Source organism: Sus scrofa, chromosome 9, assembly GCF_054392235.1.
Source record: "Sus scrofa isolate SSC_HxYL_T2T_F1_AM1 chromosome 9, Sscrofa_HxYL_maternal_Yorkshire_Landrace_v2.0, whole genome shotgun sequence".
NCBI classification, from domain to species: Eukaryota; Metazoa; Chordata; class Mammalia; order Artiodactyla; family Suidae; genus Sus; species Sus scrofa.
This window is the reverse complement of record NC_139391.1, coordinates 55,653,630-55,675,950: the sequence shown is the minus strand read 5'-3', so window position 1 is coordinate 55,675,950 and position 22,321 is coordinate 55,653,630. Positions and strand designations below refer to the sequence as shown.

At 48.5% G+C, this 22,321-nt stretch overlaps 1 protein-coding gene across 9 annotated transcripts in view; it reads left to right on the top strand.

The window, feature by feature from the left end:
• Positions 1–18,252, top strand: part of ETS1 (ETS proto-oncogene 1, transcription factor) — a 134,873-nt gene extending 116,621 nt beyond the window's left edge. For 8 of the 9 annotated variants that reach the window (XM_021101988.2, XM_021101985.2, XM_084974122.1 and 5 more), the window contains 2 exons: positions 12,990–13,108; positions 14,440–18,252. In XM_021101988.2, coding sequence (XP_020957647.2) covers positions 12,990–13,108; positions 14,440–14,655 — 335 coding nt within the window. In that variant the 3' untranslated portion in view covers positions 14,656–18,252. 9 annotated transcript variants of the gene reach the window in all.
• Positions 18,253–22,321: the final 4,069 nt, after the last annotated feature.

Sequence of the window (22,321 nt, the reverse complement as noted above, 5' to 3'; positions counted from 1 at the left end):
GTTTGTGAAAATAAACAAGTTTACTGCAAAAGGAAGTCCCTCAAAGCCCTACCATTCAGACTGAAACCCGAGATTTGGCAGCGTTACCTGGAATCACAGTTTTCTGAAGGAAAGCTGGATTGCAAAATCCTCTCAGTATCTTCAGGTACAGGCAACAGCCGAAGAAGCTTAGGAAGAGCCCAAGTCACTGATGAGGAAAAGGAGGGGGGTGTTCGGAGCAGATGAGTTGTGTCGTGTCAGTGTGTGCAGAAGAGTCTACTTCTGATCTACACCCAGGTGGGGTGTTATTAGGAACAGCTTGGAGCTTTATAATTGGGGGGTTGGGGGTGCATTTTTCCCAGGGCCAAGCTCTGGAATATAGTCTCTGCACCAGAATGGTGTTGCTGCAACAGCGCAAAATGACTGAAGTTGAGAGGAACCAGCCTCGAGACATGAGCGTTAAACTCTGGTGCCTGTTTTGTGCGGAACTGCCTTTTCCAGGCACCCTGAGCTTCTGGCTGAGCCTGGCCTGAGGCTTTCAGGAGGGGTCACGGTTTCAGTGTAAGGACATCCTTGGGGCAGTACCTGGATGGCTGGCAGAGGCCCCTGTGAAAAGCAGGTTGTAGGGGGCCAGGCAGCCCCCTCCCTCAGCCTCAGTGGAGCCTTGCTGCCAGCCAGCATCACTGAACCTGGGAGGAGTCTGATTCTCTGCGCTGTGTTTGGCGGTGGGTCCCAAGGCGGGTGCGTGGAATGTGTCTGGGCTCACACTGCAGGAGTGTTCACAGGCTGCTCAGTTATGAGGCTGCTGGGAAGATGCTTGGGAGCCTGGGGGCGGGGGGGAAGCTCCTGGCAGATCTGAGCTGGGTGGCGGGACAGCCTCTTGGTGTTGCTGGCACAGTGGTTCCCCTGCTTCTGCCTCCTGACTGGCTCCTTTGTGACAGTTTTTCTTAATCATCCGCCACCAGTGGAAAAAGATCACACGGTGGGAGGATTGGGCCTCGCTATTAATTTTTTTTCTTCTAAATGGCTTATGAAAGCGTGGAAAGGGGGGGCTCCCTGTTTCTGTCGGTTGCCCTTGAAGACCGCAGCTGGCGGGGCCACCCCAGGGTCTTGACGCAGCTACAGGAACAACAGCAAGGTGCCTTGGGGCCAGAGAGGCCCCTTCGTGCTTCATGAAATAAATCTCAGACCCTGGTGTGGTTCTGGCCACCTGAGGCCCATCGGTGCCTGGATTTGGAGGTGGGAAGCTCACACGTTGACCCATTTTTTCTGGGGATGCCCTCCCCACCCCCTGCCTGCTCTAGAGTTGTCTCTGAGGCTCCCATATGCGGGGTCACTGTTTCTTTAACACAATCCAATTCCAAATGGTGAAATTGGGTGGGGACTGTTCTGGAATTCCTCTTGGTCTCTGCTTTTGAAGCTCCACCTTTTTGTCTTTGAAGTCCAGTGTTTCCACTAAGCAGGATCCAGCCAGTGTGTTGCTGAGGCCTCTGCTGGCAAGGGCTCTGCCAGTCGTTGGCATCTCCTGGTTCCTTGGATGCCTCTGCTGCTCTGGACGCCGACTGACCGGTGGTTCCTCAGCGTGGAAGCTGGAACCAAGAGAAGCTACAACTGACCCTCGAACAACATGGAGGTCGGGGGCGCCGACACCTCCCCCCCACCCCCGACCCCGCACAGCCGAAAATTGGAATCTAATCCCAGATTTAACAGCTAGCCTGCTGTTGACCTGCTGACATAAACAGTTGATTGTTATATGCATATCTACATATATTTTATGCGTTCAAGACATACCTCATTTTTTTTCTTATTTTTCGCTCTTTCTAGGCTATGCGATTTGTCTGTTTTTTTCAAATGATAGCAAATCTACAAAAAAATTCTAATATATTTAAAAAAAAATCCGTGTATAAGTGGACCCGTGAAGTGCCAACCTGTGTTGTTCAAGAGCCTCTGTATGTCCCTCCCTCTTCTCCTGAAAGTGACTTCCATGTGATGCTACAGGTGGGATGGTTATCCACATCCAGTTTGTCACTTAGGCCTTCAGATTTAAGTCCAGGTTCAGCCCTGGAGAGGGGACCATCCAGGCTCTTTGACCACAAGGTACATTTCAGAGGCTTCATGGTATTGGGCTTAAGAGCATGGACTCAGGGACTGGTCAGCCTGAGTGTGTGCCAACTTTGCCACTGACCAGCTGTGTGTCATTGGGCAAGCTGACATCTCTGTGCCTCGGTTTTCTCATCCACAGAATGGTCATAATAGCAGTTCCTATCTTACAGGACTGCTTGTGGGAATTACATAAATAGCTTATGGGAAGCACCCAGCACAGTGCCAGGTCCACAGGAAGCACTGGGTGCTGGGTGTTACCACTGTTTCATATTCCTCTCCAGACCTTGTGTCTTCCCAATATAATTCCACATTCCTTGAGGTCAGGGGATGATGGATTGACTTAGAGAGTTCCAGTAACTCCTGACATGGTCTTCTTGGGGACACTTGAGATACTTAATATCACATGTGTGTTGAGTTCCACCTGTGTGCGAGGCTCTTTCATATGCATTCTTTTTTTTTTAAACTGTCACCAACCACCACATGAGAAAAAAAATCTGTTATTCTTGTTGTATAGAGGAAAGCACTTGGAGTTCAAAGGCGGAGAAGTCTAGCCCAGGTCACACAGTAGACAACAAAGCAGAGGCCTTTCACACTTTTTCTCTGTGCCCAACAATTTGCAGGAAAATATCCAACATGAATAGCGTGTTTGGGTTTGGGTTTGGGTTTGGGTCTGCTCAGTAGCAGGTGCCAAGACATGATTAGACTTGTAAGCCATAAGCTGGGGGGAGAAGGTACTTGAAGAACAAGGTGGGGGGGGGGGAGCAGGGGAAGGCAGGGGAGCCTTCAGACCCTGTGCAGACAGGAGGGGGTTTTGGGTGGGGAGAGCCTCTGCAGCGCAAGCTAAGGAAGGTGTGACCAGGCTGCCTGGAACCCTCGGGAGCTCTCTGTCTTGCAGGAATGGCCTCAGGTGCCCTCGGTGCCTTGTCCCTGGGCAGAGCAGCCTCAGGAAGCATGGCTTTGATGGGGACACAGTGGGTGGGATCACTTATGCTCCCTGCGGCCAGAGGGCCAAGCAGCACGTTGTCGTGGCGCCATCTGCCCTGACAGATGAGTGTGGTGTCTGGCCGGTCAGATGGCAGGACTCCAGACCAGGGTCCCCACGCTCTTGGTGGCCCAGGATCGGCTTCTGGGTTCAGTGCCTTTTGTTGACTAAGTTACCAGGCTGCATTATTTGCCTGTGACTCATGTCTCCCTGAGAGATACTGAGAGTGAAAGTTGTCCTAAGGTGGGTGAGTGTGAAAGTTTGAGCTCAGTGAAGAGGCCAGGACTTGCTCTGCGGGAGAGGCGCCCATAGGGCCGGGCTCTGTGGAGGTGTCTGACCTTCAGAGCCGAGGTGGGTGCTGTTTCTCATGAAGGCCCCTCCAGGCAGGGTTCTCGGTCCTTTCTACTTTAAAGGCGTGGGTGGCACCTTTTCAGCTCATCTCGTTATGGTGGAACAGAAGTGTTTCTTCAGTTACCCCCATGCTGTTATTAATACTCTCTTCTGTTATTCCACCCAAGCTGGCTACCATGTTTTACATTTGAGAGGCGAACAGAAAGGATGTGCTGGATAAAAGCTTGACAAGTTATGTACTCAGATGATGACTTAGAATCTAGTTCAGCTCCCCAAGAGTTTGAATACGGTAACTAGTTATTTTTCTCATCTTTTTTTTTTTTTTGCTATTTCTTTGGGCCGCTCCCGCAGCATATGGAGGTTCCCAGGCTAGGGATCGAATCGGAGCTGTAGCCACTGTCCTACGCCAGAGCCACAGCAACGCGGGATCTGAGCCGCGTCTGCAACCTACACCACAGCTCACGGCAACGCCGGATCCTTAACCCACTGAGCAAGGGCAGGGACCGAACCTGCAACCTCATGGTTCCTAGTCGGATTCGTTAACCACTGCGCCACGACGGGAACTCCTATTTTTCTCATCTTTGATGCAAGGAAGAAACTTTACCCCTAGGAGAAAATAAAGCTTGGCGATTGCATTGAGAATCTCCTGTAAAAGGTCCAGGCTTCAGACGTCTCAAGTCCTATTTTCTCTTTCTAATCAGCGAACACATCTTTTTCTTCTTGTTACCTAGGTACTTAGGAAGGCATTTCTTTTGACATTTACATTAGTTAGAAAAAGGCTTTTTTTTTTCTGGTTTCTAAACAAAATTCTCACCCTATACCCTCAAATCCAAACCTCACCCATTTCTGGTGGCTTCTTAAAACAATCTATTACCTAGAAGACATCAGGAGGAAAAGCAGTAAAGAAACCCACTTCCTGGCTTGAGCTTTGCCGGCTCACTGTCCAAGTGTGTGTCTGAGCGGCAGGTTGAATGTGGCGAGACAGAGTCCTCGGGCTTGGAGGAAAGGCTCCTGCATTTGAATACAGGCTGCCCCTTTAAGAGAGGGGGTGGTCGCCTTTCCCTGCAGCCACCCCCACACATGTGTACGTGAACACATGCAGGTGTGAGGAGCCCAAGCAAAAACAAGGGCCTTTCCTCCAGACACTAAAGTGTGTAACTGTCTTGTTCTCAGGCCAAGGCAGACACAAGTGAGCCTCGCTTACGTCTGTCCCAGGTGGGGCCACCTGGCCAACCCATCGCCAGCCCACCAGGCTTGCGGCCCTGGCTGTCTTGGACATGGGCTTCCTGCTGTTCTTCTGTTACAACTGATGCAACCTGTCCCCAGGCCCCAACTCCCAACATTTGTGGGGAACGCTGGACTCACTCTAGGTCAGCCCTACATAATTATTAGGTGGTGTGTGCTTGGTGAGGAGTATAAATGATTAAGGGGGAAAAAGTGCCTTAGGGGAAAGAGGATCTAAGTCTGTCTGTGGCCAAGATTTCCCCAAGCCATAAATGTCGGCGATACTTTCACTTGCAAAGCAGTTTGCATCTGCTCTTTTTGTGCGTGTCTCCTTTAAATTAGAGCAAGCACTTCAGAGTTATCCCTAATTTAAAAAGAACTTAACTGGTTATTCGCATCTACAGTGTTTAAAACATCTTGCATTTATATACTTTAACTTTTTTTTTTTTTTTTTGTTAACCTCTGGCTTTCTCTTTTTTCGAAGTTGCTGCACAAAAGGCCAATTTAATTCTTGGAAGAATAACTCAATTTTATCTGGTGCTTTTGCTGTTTTTTTTTTCAACTCCATCTTTTTTTGTTTTTTTCTTGTCTCAGGAAAAGTCTGCTTTAAAAAAATTTCTTTTTCTGTAGTTTAATTATTCTGTTCAATTCCATAGTTGTGTTTTATATTGTTCCCCAATTGTTCTGCACCGTTGTCATCTCTTTATGTATATACACATATATATGTATATGTATTTGTAACAATAAGGACATAATCTTCATAAAGTAGAAAGGAGCGGGGATAGTGATTTTCATTTTAGGATAGATAAACTAAGGCTCAGAGAGGTAAATGAGCTGCATGAGATTGCACAGTCATTTGGGGAGGAGTTGGGATCCAAGTTCTGGACACATGATTTTCTGTTTGGGGCATTTCCCACCGGCATGTATGTATTTTGATTTTATAGGATACCGTCTGCTGCCATCTCTCCGTCAGTATGTCCAATGCCTGACACATTTTGCTTGTTGGTTTAAATTTTTTGGAATGCTTCCTACTTTCTTTTGGTCTAATGTGTCAGAGGCAGGGACTTGGTGTCCAGGCTGGTTTTAATTGTTTTCTAACTTATTTACATTGTTAGGTCCTGGCTGTTTCGGCAGTATGTTAAGCGCAAGGTCACGAAGGTGTCGTCGAGTGGGTTTTTCAAGCACAGGTTAGAATGTTGTGTGTGGTCCTGAGTGGACTTATTGGAACTGAGGTCCCCGATGGCTGCCTTCGATTTCCTAGCCATGGATAGAGGACCATGTGCATAGAACATGTTGGTCTGTAGTGATTCGCTGAACTAAGGCTTCCTTGATCAGTTATAGGACGTACCGCATATGGATCGTGTTGGGGTTTACATGAGACTGGGTTGAGTTGGGGCCACAGCAGGGCCATAGCTCCGAGGAAATGGGAAAAGGCACATCAAGCAGACCATCCTCTTCCTCCTTTTGAAAATCTTCAGTGCTTCGGATGCCAAACGATCCAGCAATACAATTTCTTGACTGATTCATCCCCACTCAGAAGATAGTGCAGCTCCTGTTGGGTTTGGCCCTGAGGGCAAGAAACTGTCAGGATGCTTTCTGTTCCATTTGTCATGAAAGGTCATTTCCTCAGGACTGGACGGCACGAGAAGGACTTCGGGATCTTTTGTGGATGATCATTGAGAAGGTGTTGAAGGCAGAGGGTGATGCTTAGATTCTAGGGTCACCCACCCCACCCACAAAGGTGGGCACTCCTGCAGTAGTTTGAAAAAAAAAGATACACTTGTGAACAGATGGGTCATTTCTGGAGTCGAGTGTTCTGTTTTTGCCATCATCGTTTGGCTGTGGGTAGAGACACCTGGGGGAAGGGAGGGGCCAGTCAGTCCCGTTCCTCTGTTTTAGGACCACCTGTCAGATGTGTACTATGGGGGCAGAGTGAGCCCTGTTGCAAGGGTGACCAACCATGAGAGTTTCATAGGTTAAAATAAATGTGGTGTCCTGCCCACACTGAGGTCTTTGATTTGACTTTGAGAGTCGAGCTACAGAGATTAGATGCTCAAAGTAGCAAATGAATCCCCAAAGGACAGGAGGTGGGGCCGTTTTTATTTTGGGGTACATGTTGATGAAACATAGCCTGGGAGTCACCCATATTGTTTGGCCCCAAATATAGTTTAATAGAGAGAAGCAGTTTGGGTCGCTTGTACCCTGACACCTTTCTGCAGAGGATTGTTGGGGTAATACAGTTCAGTAAATATTTACTGAGCACCTGTCCCAGGCCAGGTCCCACGCCTGGCACGGAACACAGAAGGTTCGATCAGATGCAGCCTAGGGTGGGAGGGAACTAACAGGTGGAAGGAGTCACCCCACGGCAGACAGCTTTTCGATTGTGTTTGCTGGTGAGGCACTGTGCTAGGCTTTGGGTGACAGCAGTGAAAACTCACAGTCCCCGCCCTTGGAGTGTGTGTTCTAGTGATGAGAGAGATTTACGGAGAGCAGGCTGCCAGGCTTGGTCTTGATGTGCACACAGACGATGGGGGTGCTGACCGAGACAGCCACTGCCTTGGGCTCTGCTCCTGTGTGGTTGCCTCACGCTGGGCACAGGCGACAGAGTGAGAACTTGAAGCTGAACTGGAAAGGGGTCCCCACCCTGAGCCTGGTTGACCAGCTGTAAATTCACTGCTGTGGCAGGCAACCCCCGAGCCTGGAGAATGAGAAGAAAGATGCTGACATCTTTTTTCTCATTCTGGGAACAGTTATGATCCAGGGCACTTGATTCAAATCCTGTCCTGGCCTTTTGCTTTTTCCATTTACCTGAGCTGCTCTCTTCTTAGCCTCTAAGCCAGGGGGCCAAAAAAAGGGGGCGTTTTTAAAATCACCCCTCAAGGAGACAGACAGGAGCCTTCTGGTCCCTAGACAAAGAGAAGGGAAACAACCAGATGAGTAGGAATATACTGGGTGCCTTGCCTTACAAAAAGAGGGAGTGGTTATTAGCCCTGGACTTGAACTACTTTGAGGGTCCCCTCTGGAGGGAAACGTCCTTGTGTGACTAGCTCTGCTGGCCTGGGGTCCCTTCAGATGCCCCCTATAACTGAGGTTGTGTCATACATAGTCTTTGAGTGGGACCATCAGTGTTGTACTGAGAATTTTCGTCTTCCCCAGAAGCTGAGAACAAAGCCGTCAGAGGAAACTCCCCGCTGCAGCCTGGGGGAGCGGGCAGGGGTGGGGGGCGTGTGAGTGTGTGTGTGTGTGTGTGTGTGTGTGTGGTGCCCGCCCTCCCGCACGGCTGCGGAGACACTGCCTTCTAACAGGGACCCCTCTGTTGTTGTGGTTCAGAGCTCCGACTTGAGAAGCATAGTTTCCCAGTGATGCCACTGGATTCCTGATGTGTGACACCCCGGGGCAGCCTGGTGAAGGCCGCTGTTGACTGCTGTGGGGGCCCCAGACAGGGACACCATTGTGAGTCACAGTTAGTGTGTGAGCCCCCTCGCTCCCCCCCGCCCTGTGATGGGCACTATTCTTAGTACCATTCTCTGCTCCCTGGGACAAAGGTCACTGGGACCACAGTCTGGTTGGTGGGTGGATGGGGCGAGGGAGGTGCCAGGAGAATGGAGTAAAAGGCTCAACAATGTGAGGATATGTTGGATGAAGGGCAAGGGACAGAGCCTGGGCCCTGGGGGTTTGGACAGATGGACGCTGAGCGACATAGAGATGTTCTCCGGGAGGAACTGTACCCGCGAGAGCCAGCCTCCCTCTGTGTCTGGGCACAAATGAGAACGTCCCTTGGACTGGGATTCCGATGCTGCTGCCCGCAGGTCAGCGTCGCCAGCGTCCCCTCCAACCCCAGAGCCACCTGCACGCTGTGGGCTGCCAAGTGGCCCTGAGTTCCCCTTCCGGCCCCCCAGGGAGGGTGACACATTGCTGCGGAAACAGCCTCCCTGTTGGACTCCTCGCAGATCCAGCCAGGGCACGAGCCACCCTGACACCCATGTTGTCATGGGGAAAATAACACACAAGGAGGGTTGAGGTGTCAGCAAAAGTGACCTAGAGAGAACTCTCTGGGGCAGGGTGGGGGGGGACGGATCACGGATCCCCTTTTTTGGGGGTCAGTTGCAAAGGGTGAAGGGTTAGCCGGGGCAACTTCCAGAAAACCGCAGGTGAGAGTGCTGTGCGTGCCCTTAGCCTGCTGGGCTGATGGGACTTTTTCCCAAGCATCACGAAGGAGACCTGAGCTGACCCCACCGCTGCTTGACTTTACCATCGTGCGGCCCGGGGAAGACGTACCTCCCCACTGCCTCCCATTCGGGTCTCTGTGCCTTCCTTAGGCATCTGGTTTTCCCATTTACCCTCCCCTCTTCCCTTCGGTAAATAGAAGAAGAGTTAGGAGGGCACCACAACTAGGACCTCGGCTCCCAGTTGCCAGATTTCACAGTTTGATGTTGTTTATGAGCACAGGGAAACTCATGATGAGAGAAAAGGACTCAGTCTGCCCCGGCCACATTCACAGACGCCAGGGCTCAGATGTACACAGAGAGCGGGCTGGGGCAGGGCCGGGCAGCCTGTGCCTCTAACATCCAGCTGGGGAAGTGGCGGAGGAGAAGCAGTTATAGCTCTGCCTGCATCCCTCCTCCCTGAGCTGGTCCCACTGCCTCGAATTGAAGCCCCTTTGGCACTTGATGGCCGTACAGTCTCGTGGATGGGGACAGTGGTGGCTCTTGGGCCTCCCTTTCCACGACTCAGGATGTGCTTGCTGTGCCCTGCCAATGGCCAGGACCTGTCTGGGGACAAGAACGCCCCTGTTTCTGTCCCTTTCCTCAGCTTGGTATGATCAGCCCACTTCTCCCCAAAGAGATCTCAGACCAGTAGTGTGAGAGGGCTTTTAAGATAACTAGTGGAGGGAGAAATAGTGACATAACATAGCCCAGCAGTGACCCTGCAGGGACCTGACTGGGCTGGAAGTGTCCCCTGTGGAGGTGGACACCAAGGTCCCTAGTGGTCAGACTGTCAGGAGAACCACTGGCCGTCCGGTGTCCTGGACCACGTGCTGTGAGAGGCAGGGAAGAGAAGATGTTTTTAAGAAGCCAGGTCCTTTTATCCCTGGGTCCACAGCAGTCCAAGGGCAATTTCGATGCCCACTCCTGGGTTGGTCTTGCCTGTGGACAGTGGAGTGTCGAGAGAAAGAATTTGGAGGTCAGGCGGCCTGCATTCCGGCCACACCCTTTGACTCGTGTGGCCTTGGAGAGGTTATAGAGCCACAGAGTGGGTCAGTGTTTCCTGCTGGAAAGTGGGAGAGGCAAATTTAGTAACAATAGCACCTACCCATGGAGTTACTGTGAGGGATGAATATGATGGCTCCAAAGCCTCACATATGAATTCCTATGGTGCCTGGTAGCAGCCTAAGAAAGCGCACAGCTCCTGTTTGTATTTGCCTTTGCCAGGCATCTGAAAGCAGCCATCCATGCCTGCCCCCAGCCCTGGCCTTGTCTATGGTCTGTAGTCTTGACCCAGGGGAGGACCATGAACTCCCCAGCTTATCGACCTAATTTGGGGTAGTGGATTTTTCCTTAGCCTCACTTCGGGGGTCCTGTGGGTGTCTATACTCATTTTATGCTTCTTTCGGAAATCTAAAAGAGCTCTTAGAGTTGCTTTTTTTTCTTTATTGCCATCAAAATTTGCGTAGTATTTCTTTTTTTCTTTTTGTCTTTTTTTGCCATTTATTGGGCCGCTCCTGCGGCATATGGAGGTTCCCAGGCTAGGGGTCGAATTGGAGCTGTAGCCCCCGGCCTACACCACGGCCACATCAACTCGGGATCCGAGCCACGTCTGCAACCTACACCACAGCTCACGGCAATGCCAGATCCTTAACCCGCTGAGCAAGGCCTGGGATGGAACCCGAAACCTCATGGTTCCTAGTCAGATTCACTAACCACTGAGCCACGACGGGAACTCCTGCAGAGTAGTTCTTACTAGAGGTTTGTTTTCTTCCTCCTGCCCATTAGAGTGGCTTCTCTGTGGATTCCTCCTAGGACGTCACGTTAGGATATTATTCCAGGCAGAAGGTAGTAGGGACTACCAGTTCCTGAGAAATCTGCAAGTGTGTCCGAGCTGTCCACTAAATGTTTTTTGTTTGTTTGTTAATGAGGCGTAGAAACAGAAAAGGGTAGTGTAGTTCCCTGCACCATTTCTTCACATGTGAATATATTTTGCAGGTGTTTGCTGAATCATTTAATTCTAGAATATGTGTCAAGTATTTCTTGCAAGATGGTTTTAAAGCACTTTTGAGGTGCATTCCTAAAAGGATGAGGTAGAGAGATTTCATTTTCCTGATGCTTGGGTGGTACAAAGGAGGATCCTAAGAATGATTACTAGGAAGTTGTCACCGAAGCCATTGCTTCCTTTGACTGTCCTGTGAGGATGCTCGCCAAGCCGGCCGCGGTTTGCTCGTAGGCGTCCATCGAGGTTACCCTGGTGCCAGGACTCCCAAGGCCTGAGCACCTGACCCATCATTTCCTAATTAAACTCTGGAGCAAAATCACATCACTTTTTGGTGTGCCTTTTTCAGCCCCAGCTGGATGGAAATAGCCCTCTTGTGCCTTGCCTATAAGGAAGGTCGGGAGTGGATTTTCGGAGCAAGAAAAATGGTGCAAGTGAGCATGCCTCGTAGAAGTGTAAGACATAACGAGAGATTGCCCTTATAGGTCGTAAAGGACATTTCTTTCTTTATTGGCCACGCCCACAGCATGTAGAAGTTCTCAGACCAGGGATCAAACCCCCGCCATAGCAGTGACCCAAGCCATTGCAGTGACAATGCCGGATCCTTAACCCGCTGCACTGCAAGGGAACTCTGAATGTTTCTTTTTTAGATAGAGAGGGAATGTAAAGCCGATTTCCCATTGAATCTCAGTTTGCTTTGGCTCAGACCAATTTGAAACTCAGGTTCAGGTTTAGAGCCTAAAAACGTCGCATTTTCCTTTGTGAGTTAGAGCATGCAAGGCTTTCTTCATCTACAAGGACTTGATCTTTCCCAGCCCCACTGCCGCCCGATTGCTTCTAAGATGGTGTGGAAGTGTAGTGAGCAGCGTGGACTATTGAACCCATACTTGTCTCCCTGGCTACATCCATAAATGAGATAAGATTCCGCAGAAGCACTGTCACTTCTGAATAGAAAGCCATCCTAGAAGGAAACCCATGGAGCATAAGTCTTGTTGCGTGAGATAATTTTTTTCTTTTCTTTTCTTTTCTTTTCTTTTTTTTTTTTTTTTTTTTCATTTTAGCACCATACAGGCGGCCTATGGAAGTTCCCAGGCTAGGGATCGAATCAGAGCTGCATCTGCTGGTCTACGACACAGCCACGGCCACACAGGATCTGAGCTGCGTCTGCGACCTGCACCACAGCTCATGGCAACGCCAGAACCTTAACCCACAGAGCAAGGCCAAGGGATCAGATCTCGCATCGTCATAGATACCAGTCAGATTCACTATCGCTGAGCTACAACAGGAACTCCCTAGCAAAGATAAATTGATAGACTATGTCAGGGCTTCCAGAACTCAGATCTTGCAGTGTTGATGACTAAGACAAGAGAATAGTGTGTGTGTGTGTGTGTGTGTGTGAGTTAGAGTTCGCTGAACCCATGGACAATTTCTGAGGCAGTCCTCACCTGACCTCTGAGAACTTCCTGGCTGGCGAGTTGATTCCTTCCAAAGCGATGAGGCTTTCCGTTCTTAGTTTGGGTGCCTGCCTGTAGGTGGGGACGGGATCCTGGGAGAGAGGAATGCTATGACCAAAAGAACATCTGACCTCGGTGTCCTTGTTAGATTCCCCCTAGGACGGTACTGCTTCTCCCTTGCAAATCAGGGCTCTCTGCTATAGATGGTGCTTATGAGCTTTGACTTCGGGTTGGAAATGACAAAGACATTCCTTGGTTCATACCTTTCTTCCTTTGGAAGGCAAAAATAACGACTTCGTTTGTTCAGGCAAAAAAAAAAAAAAAAAAAAAAACAAGAGAGAGAGAGAGAGAGAGAGAGAGAGAGAAATTATGCTTCTGTAGAACATCTCCGAGGAGAGATTCAGTCTTGTCTTTGTAGAGTTTGCTTAGCAATAAAAATGGACTGACCCTTAAGTTGATCAAAATAAGGCAATTGCTATTCTGCCATCAATGCTTTCGGGGTAGGAAGCCTTCACGTTTTCCGTCGGTTGAGCCCCTCCTCCCTCCTCCATCACTTGTGCTGCCTGTTGGCTTCCTTTTCTCCTGGCTGGGGGGACCGAGCGAGAAGGGATGGGGAGTGCGGATAATGGGATTAGTTGCTGGGCGTGAGGAGCGTCTGGTGTAATGATTCACAATGGCTTGTGTTCCAGGCAGCGGACCGATCCAGCTGTGGCAGTTTCTTCTGGAATTACTCACTGATAAATCCTGTCAGTCTTTTATCAGCTGGACAGGAGATGGCTGGGAATTCAAGCTTTCTGACCCAGATGAGGTAAGAAGGGAGGGCCTTATGGTGAGGGAGGAGGAGAGCGCGAGCTCTGGAAATGGGTCCTGCGGGTCTGATGACTTTTTTTCGGGGCTCGAATCCCAGCTCTGTTACTGGTGTGACCTCCTCAGAGTCTCATCATTGGGAAAACAGAGATAATCAACCACGTTGCCCATTTATTTCCCAGGAGTAACTGATAGGACACCTGTAAAGTTCCTGGCGCATAGGAGGCTCTTCGTCAATACACGTTGCCTTCTCTGACTTTGCACCCTTGTGACTCCGTGAATATGGAAGGAGTCGGGCCATTCTGGGGGCCTGGGAAGATTTGCTCATTCATTTGCCCTTTCATTAACAGACACTTACAAGGTGTTTGTTTTGTGCCACGCCCAATTCAGAGGATTAAAAACAAAGATCAAGAGAGACAACCTCTCTAGGAGTTCCCGTCTCGTGGCGCAGCGGAAACGAATCTGACTAGGAACCATGAGGTTGCGGGTTTGATCCCTGGCCTCGCTCAGTGGGTTAAGGATCTGGCGTTGCCGTGAGCTGTGGTGTGGGTCGCAGACTCAGCTCGGATCTGGCGTTGCTGTGGCTGTGGCGCAGGCCAGCAGCTACAGCTCCGATTCGACCCCTAGCCTGGGAACCTCCATATGCCTCAGGTGCAGCCCTAAAAAGCAAAATAAATAAATAAATAAATGGCAAGGGAAGTCTTCTGCATACTTGAAATTAAAAAAAAAAAAAAAGGAGAGAGAGAGTGAGAGGCAACCTCTGTGTCCCGGTAGACTTGAGGGGCCCTTGTGCCCGGTACAGAAAAAATGCTTCCTGTTGATGAAAGGCAGGTGTGCTGGCAGCACAGCCATCCATCCCTCACATTGGACTTCATGCTTTCAAAGCAAGGGCATTCTGTTCATGATACAGGAAGGGGAGACTCTATAGTGTTGGTTTTTGTTTTTTTTTTTTAATATTAGAGGCTTTAAGGAGTTAGGATCACCGTGTTTTCAGCAACTTAAAGAATAAAGGAGTTCCCTGGTGGCCCAGTGGTTAAGGATCCAGTGTTGTTACTGCAGTGGCTCAAGTTCAATCCCTGCCTGCCTGGGAACTCCCTTATGCCACGGGTGCAGCCAAAAAAAAAAAAAAGAATCAATGTCACTATCATCCTTGGCCATCCCTTGGAATCTGGACTTCAGAAGTGATCCGTCAGAAAAGTATCTTCCGCGTACACGAATCTCTGTCTCTGGCACCTCATGGGTCAGCACAAATGGTGTAGGCATATAAACGTATATATATGGATTATCCTATAGATTTTTACCCCCCTCTTCCTTTTTTGTTTTAAATTTCAGGTGGCCAGGAGATGGGGAAAAAGGAAAAACAAACCTAAGATGAATTATGAGAAACTGAGCCGTGGCCTTCGCTATTATTATGACAAAAACATCATCCACAAGACGGCGGGTAAACGCTACGTGTACCGCTTTGTGTGCGACCTGCAGAGCCTCCTGGGCTACACGCCCGAGGAGCTCCATGCCATGCTGGACGTCAAGCCCGATGCCGATGAGTGATGGACACCCTGGGGCTGGGCAAACTCTCCTGAGGCATTTTAAAGAACAACCACGTCGGTCGGACTCTTAATTTTTAATTGTTATTCTATTTTTAATTTTCCAGAGCTCGTTTTTTTTACATTCAGGGGTGGGAGCTAAGTGAGCTGCAGCTATAATCAATTGTGCGCTGTCGGAAGAGGAGGGCCAGGACTCGTGGGGCGGGCGGGACAAGAAATTCTTGAGCAAGAAGGGCCTTCTTAGAAGCTTGAAGAATCTGGCTTAAGGGAGGAAGAGACAAATGTGTCCCATCATTTAAAAAAAAAAATATTCCATGAAAAAAGAAAAGTGTTTTGAGTCATGGACCTATTAGCAAAAGAAATCGATGCACCAGGGGCTAGGAGACTAATAAAAGGCAATTCGTTTGCTTTTGTTTTCAGGTCTGGGAGGGCAAAAAAGTGGGAGGTGGGATCAAATCTTTTGTTTGGGGGATGCACTAAAAACCAAGGACTATTTACCTTTATTCTCTTTCGAAACAAAGATGGACTTCCATGTAGTGGGGCCAAAACTGTTTTCGTGTTAAAATTTATTCAATTAAATTTTGTGCCAGTATTTTTTTTTTTTTTCCTTAAAAATCGTCTTAAGCTCTAAGGTGGTCTCAGTGTTGCGGTATATCATGCAAGTTTGTTTTTATTTGCCGGTTGAGGATTCTGTCACCGTGAAAGGAAACTGTTTATATAGACCCCACTGGAAAGGCAAAGTGCTGTCACTGAGATGGGGGACCCCAAATTCGTGTGACTGATATATGAAGGAAAAATAATGCTGATTTGGGTGCAAGGAAACTGTGCATGGGAATTTCACCTATAATTTTAAACAATTATGATCACACCCCTCTACTTACTTGTCATTCGTAGATCCTCGGGGCTTGGACGTAACGTTGGGCTAAGAAGCATTAAGTCTTGGAACTGAATGTATTTTTTGGACCACACCTGGTTTGGGACCACAGTAAATGTAGGAGCACTGTAGAAGTCATGGAAGGGGGATTGATGGGGAATGATGGACCTGGTTCTGGACTGGTTTTGTACCTGTAACAAACATGACTTGGAATAAAAATCTGTATGCATAGGCATTACCCCTCAGGTATTATGAAATAAGTCCTGAATGCATGTCATTCCAAACTAACACTCTGTCCTTTCTTTTTTATGTCTTATTTTTTTCCCCCAGCATCTCACATATATTGCTTCCCCTACTCTGTTATTTAGTAGAGAGAAATGTACAGCTTTCTGATGGGTGAGTGAAAGAGTAACTGCAGACATGACATGAGTTGGAGCAGATCTGATAGAGCCATTGAGATGTCCTGGGTTTTAGGAGCAATGGAAATTAAGGGAGCATAGGAATAAAATGTGGCTCGGCTGTCTTGGGGGAGAAGTGCGAAGCTTTCCTTCGAGGAGTTTAAGGCAGCTGAGTCGGATGTCAGGTGAGACTGGGTGCGTGGGCAGCGTGCATAGCGCAGATGCCATTAGGGCCCTGTGCTTGGATCTGCTATCCTGGCACAGGGTGAGGGAAGGTTAGTAATTGCAGAGCAAGGAAGACCAGACTTGAAGGCAGAGGAAATAGAAGGAAAGGAGCTTAAGGGAAGGAATAAGGTGGTGCACGAGATTCAAATTTCTTTTTAGTTCCCCCAGAGTTGAACTATACACATGGTCAACAGAGGCAGTTGTGAATATTAATCTGAATATGGGGTTCAGGGAGGGGGGGGACCAACATCAAACTACTGAGGAAAACTGCCTGGTACAATTAGAATCACCCCCATACCGTACAGGTGCCCGATGACAAGGAGGACATCAGAGGGATGGCTTTTTGGGCTTCATTGAGCGAGGTGAAGACACATTTAGGACGAGCTTCTCAGGGCTGGCCCTTCTTGGGCCCCGGCTGAGAAACTGGAAGTACTAACTACCTTCTAGCATCTTCAAGAAAGTGGATTGTTTACTCCTCTTGCAGACCCTGAATGATCAGGAACTTAGCTCTGTGATTCATGCGTTTCCTCCTGCCGATATTATCGGAGCATCCACTTGGAAAGCAAAGGCAGAATTTCGCCCAGCTGTGTATTTTGATCTTCTTCCGGATGCAGGTGCCTTAATGAAGCTCTCGAAATATTTTAGGAGCTGCTCAGGGAGTGTTAGGCAGAACTGTTTGGACTACATTGTTTTCTCTTAGATTATGTGATCTTTGTAGGGCACTGGCAAAGACGTGTGCGTGCGTGCGTGTGCGTGTGTGTGGGTGTGTGTGTGTGGTGCGTGTGTTTGCAGACATGCAGACCTGCAGCTGAGCTAATCCCGGGGTTTTCTTGTGAAGTCTTTCCACATTTCAGTCATGGCTGAGAGTAGACCCAAAGCCAAGCATCGGTCATTGCTTGCTGTTTGCCATCAGGCATAAAATCACTTTCTCAACTCATCAACCTTTCCTTTTAAATTTATGCTGAGAACTCCCCGTGTCTGAATGTATCTAACTCCTGCAGTAATCCCATAGCAGATAAGATGTAAGCAAGTACCGCCTCGTGCTCTTTCAGCCGCCTGTTTGCTAAGATGCCCTTTCTCTCTCTGTCCACCGTTTTCAGTCTTTGTAGACAGCAGATTAATTCAGACAGCTTTGTTGATCTGGCCAGATGCTTGTTCTCTTTCTGTCCGAAGGCCAGAGACCATCCCAGGAAGAGTGGTGGGTGGCTTATACACTGGAAATGTAGCAGAATTGTTGGATTGATGCTTTGAAAAAACACATGTGAGCTTCAGAGGAAGGATGGGCAAATCTGGTTGAGCTGGTGAAACTCACTTTCCTGGAGATGCCTTAACCCACGTTGGTTTGGGCGGTGCGGTTCAGAGGTCACTTTTGTTCCCTCCTGCCTTGCCGGGAGGGACGTCCCTACACAGAGCCCTGGCTTTGTGGCTGTGGGGATTCGAGGTAGCATTCCAAGATCAGATATGCTTTTCCTCACTTTGGAGACGAACACTCTGGGTTTTAGAGCATTAACCTGCCTAATCTTCATGGTGAAAATGACACCTCTATTCTAGTCATGCTGTGCATGTTGCTTTCTCTGTTGGGGTCTATATAAATGTGTTGAACTCTTACCTACATTCCAAAGAAGTTTTGCGGAACCATAAATATATGTATGCATATACATATATAAAATATATATATTAAAATGAAATTATCAGGAATACTGCCTCAGTTATTGAACTTTTTTTAGAATACTTTTTTTTAAGCTGAGAAGTATAGGGGTGAAAGAGATGTTATATTGTGTTTGACTATTTTCCAACTTGTATTTTCATATAATTTATATTTTTTAAAAGCTGAAAATTTAAACGCAAGATGAAAAAAGGAAAAGCAGGTGCTTTTTAAAAATCAGAACTGAGGTAGCTTAGAGATGTAGCGATATAAGTGTCTATGTGTTGTTTTTTTTTTTTAAATGCAAAAACATTTCTTATGGGGGAGTTTTTTTGTTTGTTTATTTTAGTAGCTGATGCTGGCACATCATTTTGCTGGAGAGTTTTTTATATACTGTAGCCTGATTTCATATTGTATTTTAAACTGTGTGAGATTAAAAGCAAAGAAATTCATTCATAACGATGTGGGTTTGGCTCCATTCTTTTCTGTCTGGTTCATGTGTGAAAGCAGGACCGATTAACCAACCAGAGACAAGCCCAGGAAGGAATGCAACTCCGTCTTGCTGATCTCACTCGCTCTGGACCGTTCCAGATAAAAGATTTCCTAATAAAGTGAGAACTACAATAGGACTATGTGGAATTGTAATCTCCCATCCCAGTTGCTGAATAGATGGTGTCATCCTTTGTGGAATGTCCCTGCCCTCGTCAGACCTCATTTTGATCATGTCTGGAGGACTAAGAGGCACATGAAGAAAAATTTTAATGACTCAACAGATAAACACTTGATTTCACCTGGGTCAAGTTCCAGGTATTCATACCGGGCGTTGACTGTCTCTAGGCCATGCACAGTGCAGGACCAACCTTCTCCTCCCAAACTCTGACACTAATTTTGCCCTGTGCCCATTTGGACCCATCACATCCATCTCCTTGCCACCCCACCCCCCCAACTCTTTCATGGGGGCTGAAAATTGGGACTGATGATATCTGTCCGAAACCCCCAAAGCCCTCATCATAAATAAAAGTGTATTTATAAGTGCCCTGAGGAGGAGGGCGTAGGAACTCATCTTGCGTGGTGCTTTTCTCTTGTTGTTGGAACTGTGGAAGGTGGATGTTTTTCATTAACACCAGCATTTGCAACACGCATCCCAACTCCCAGCTGGAAAGAGAATTTTTGCTGAATTGTTCACAAAGAGCACTCTGTTTTGGAAAATCAGTCTCCTCGGGCCTGGAGCTTTGAGGTTTGCTGAATTCATGTTAAACACTGACTGTGTGGTCCAGTGGTCAGGGAGCAGACTGGCTGCAAGAAGGTCTCCAGGTCTACACCTCAGCCCAGTCACGGCCACTCACTGGGAGACTGTGGGAAGAGGGCTGGAGGGCTTTAGATTTTTTTCATCTTCAGCTGCCAGCCTGGGCAAAGCCACAACTCTGGAGCCAACCTGAGGCCACATCGGAGCTTCTGTCCCCGCCATCCACAGAACGCAGAATAAGTTTCTGCCTCACCTAGGATTTGGTCAGAGAATTTTCCTTCAGTGCCAAGTTGCCACTTTTGCCCCAAAGTAAGTGACTGAATGCTGATTGGGTTCAAAGATACAAGGTGCTCTTGAATGAAACCAGCTTAGGTCTCTGTTTCTCAGACTAGGGGCTGGAGTTCAGCGGGGGACTCTCAAACCAGTGGGCTTTGGTGATCACTTAATGATACCACTGGGGCTGCCATATTGAAGCTTTGGTGGTGGCAGATCGAGGAAAGACAATATTGTCTGCAACTATCTCCAGATTTGGGGGAGTGGGAGAGGGTACAGATAGAAGGAGATGCAGGAAAGAGCAGTCATTCAAAAAAAGCTACTGGTCAGAAATCTACAGACTTTGAGATGCTTTGGGGAGGTTGTAGGATAAGGAAATTGCCCAAGGATGATCTGGCTCCCATGGCTATGGCTTTGGAGCAAGCTATAGCCCCCACGCCAAAAATGAGTTATTAAATCACTTTTAAAAATCTGTGAGCAAAAGAGCTTACCTGTGTAATGAAGTGTACTTGTTTTAACCTAAAATGGGAGAGGATCGTGATTTATAATGTGAGTGGAGCAAGCCAGGCACTGGCGACTACAGGGCACACAGGTGCTGACTCTGGGTTGAGTCTACACCACAGAGATGTTCAATGTGTCCGTCACAGCAGCAGGACGGCCCTCTACAGCTCAGGTGTGCCACGGGGTGGTCTTGGAACTCTGTCATTGCTGTGTAGAAACACCCAGAGACATTGAGGGGAGGCTAGCCCCTTCGAGATGCACAGGAATCTCCCATTTTGCCTCCAGCGGCTCAGCCCCACATGCTCACATCCCTGCCTCATCCCTGCAGAATTTGGGTGTGTGAGCCCGGTGAAGATACCCCTCCAGGTCCCATGTTTCCTTGGCATGAACTGACTTTATTCTGGAAACCTACAGTGGAAGAGAGCATGAGAGGTCATCGCAGTCATCAGAACCATGTGACTTCTGAGCCCTTGTTCTTTCCATTATGCCCTGTTGCCTCCCAAGGACTCCGCAAGTTCTCCCTTGATGATGCTGGCTGATGGCTCACCATCTATGGGGGCTCCCGGCCCTGGTTACTGAGAGGGATGCTTCATACACCAGCTGTGGGAACAAGGACGGTCTTTTTTCGGTAGGGAAGCTTTGTCACTCCCACACCCTTTCCAACCTCTTCATTCTCCCCACACTGCTCCGGAAGGTGGTTTGTGGGCCAAATCCAGCTGTACTGAGGTCTTTCTCCAGCTCAGATGTGGGGTGACTTGCCCTTCCAAGGACTGGCCCATGTCACTTGATGGGTTTGTTGCCCAGCCTACTGCTGGTGGTCCACTGCTCTTTGGGATCCCTTCTTGCAGTGAGAATTCTCTCCAAAGAACAATAAATCACAGAAGAGAAAAGCGCGGTTCTGGCCCTTCTTGCAGCGAGGCGGGGATTTAAGAAATCTGATCAAAGCAGATGTTGAGGGATGGGTGAACATTTTTAAAAGCTTGCGATGGAGAGAAAAACAAAAACAAAAAAACACTGGTTGGGAATGTCGAACCCCAAACTCTCGGGGGAAGGTAGCTTTGGCCTCTCCAGCTCCTGGTCAGTGCCATTTCCTGTTTTCCTGAATGTCCCACTCCCTTGCCTTTTTTTTTTTTTTTCTTTTTCTTTTTCCATTTTCCTGGAAAATATTTCTATCCTGGGAAAGCCGGTTTCATCCAATTGCCTGGTGTACCCCCATGTGTTGACACCCAGGCAATGACAGGGATGACCCTCTGCCCAGAGCAGCACGAGGGACTCAGTGATCTGCAGGGCAGTCCCCAGGACCTTTGCAACCTGCCAGCTTCGTGTCTAACTTCTCAGCCACAGCAACTTGCACGGCCCTCTGATGCCAGGTCACCTCTGGTCTCTGCAGGTGACATCACTTGGAGGAACAAGGTGATTTTCAACAGCCACCTGCAGGAGCTACTGAGGGTCAGGAGAGAACCACCCCCCCCCCTTACCCGTCCACACTGAGCCCAAGAGACTCGCCTCAGGCAGCGGCAGTCTCTTTTTAACCTCTCTGCGGGGAAATCCTAGAACTTCAGCTGCGGCTCTTAACGCCTTTTCCACTGCTACTTTATGGCATCTCATCCCATTTCCAGGCCACACGTCCTGGTTTCAAGTTGACCCCCATTGGTTCAGAATTGACTGTGACAACTATTTTTCTTAGTTCCGATGGATCCTAGCCATCTGCTAAGTGCTGATGTTGAGATTGGATCCTGGGGTGGTAGAAGGTCTATTTCTCCCAATTTTCCGAAACGAAAACTGCAGGGTGTCTGAGATCACAGCTCACGGGACTGTAGGATGTTCTGTAGGATGGTGAGACTGCCACATGGATTTATTCAGGTAACAAACATTCACTGACCTCTGTAGTTGGCAGGGGGCTCAGCACTAAGGAAATCGTAAGGGAAAAGATAGACACAGCTTTTTCCTTTACTCTGCTTTTAGTGAATTATGGGTTACAGACAAGGAAAGGGAGCATTATATCAAAGTGGAATAAAAGGATGGTTTGATTTCAAGAGGAGCCCCTGGAGTTCCTGTTGTGGCAGAGCAGAAATGAATCCGACTTGTATCCATGAGGATTTGGGTTTGATCCCTGGCCCACTCAGTGAGTCAGGGATCCAGCGTTGCTGTGAGTTGTGGCATAGGTCACAGATGCCACTCAGATTCCCGCGTTGCTGTGGCTGTGGCTGCGGCTGGCAGCTGTAGCTCCAATTCACTCCCTAGCCTGGGAACCTCCATATGCTGCGGGTGCCCTAAAAACCAAAAAAAAAAAAAAGGAGCCCCTAACCTGGAAGAACTTATATCTTAAAGTGAGTGGCAGTTAGCTGGCTAGCAAGGGAAAAGACATTCAGCTCGAGGCCTAGAAGTAAGACAGCTTATGGGCTGATAGAGTCTGGGAGTAGTTCTGTGGAAGCAGGTGAGAAGGAGTCATGATGAGAGGTGAGGGGGAGATGATTTAGGGCCTTGTGGGCCAGAAGAGAGTAAAGG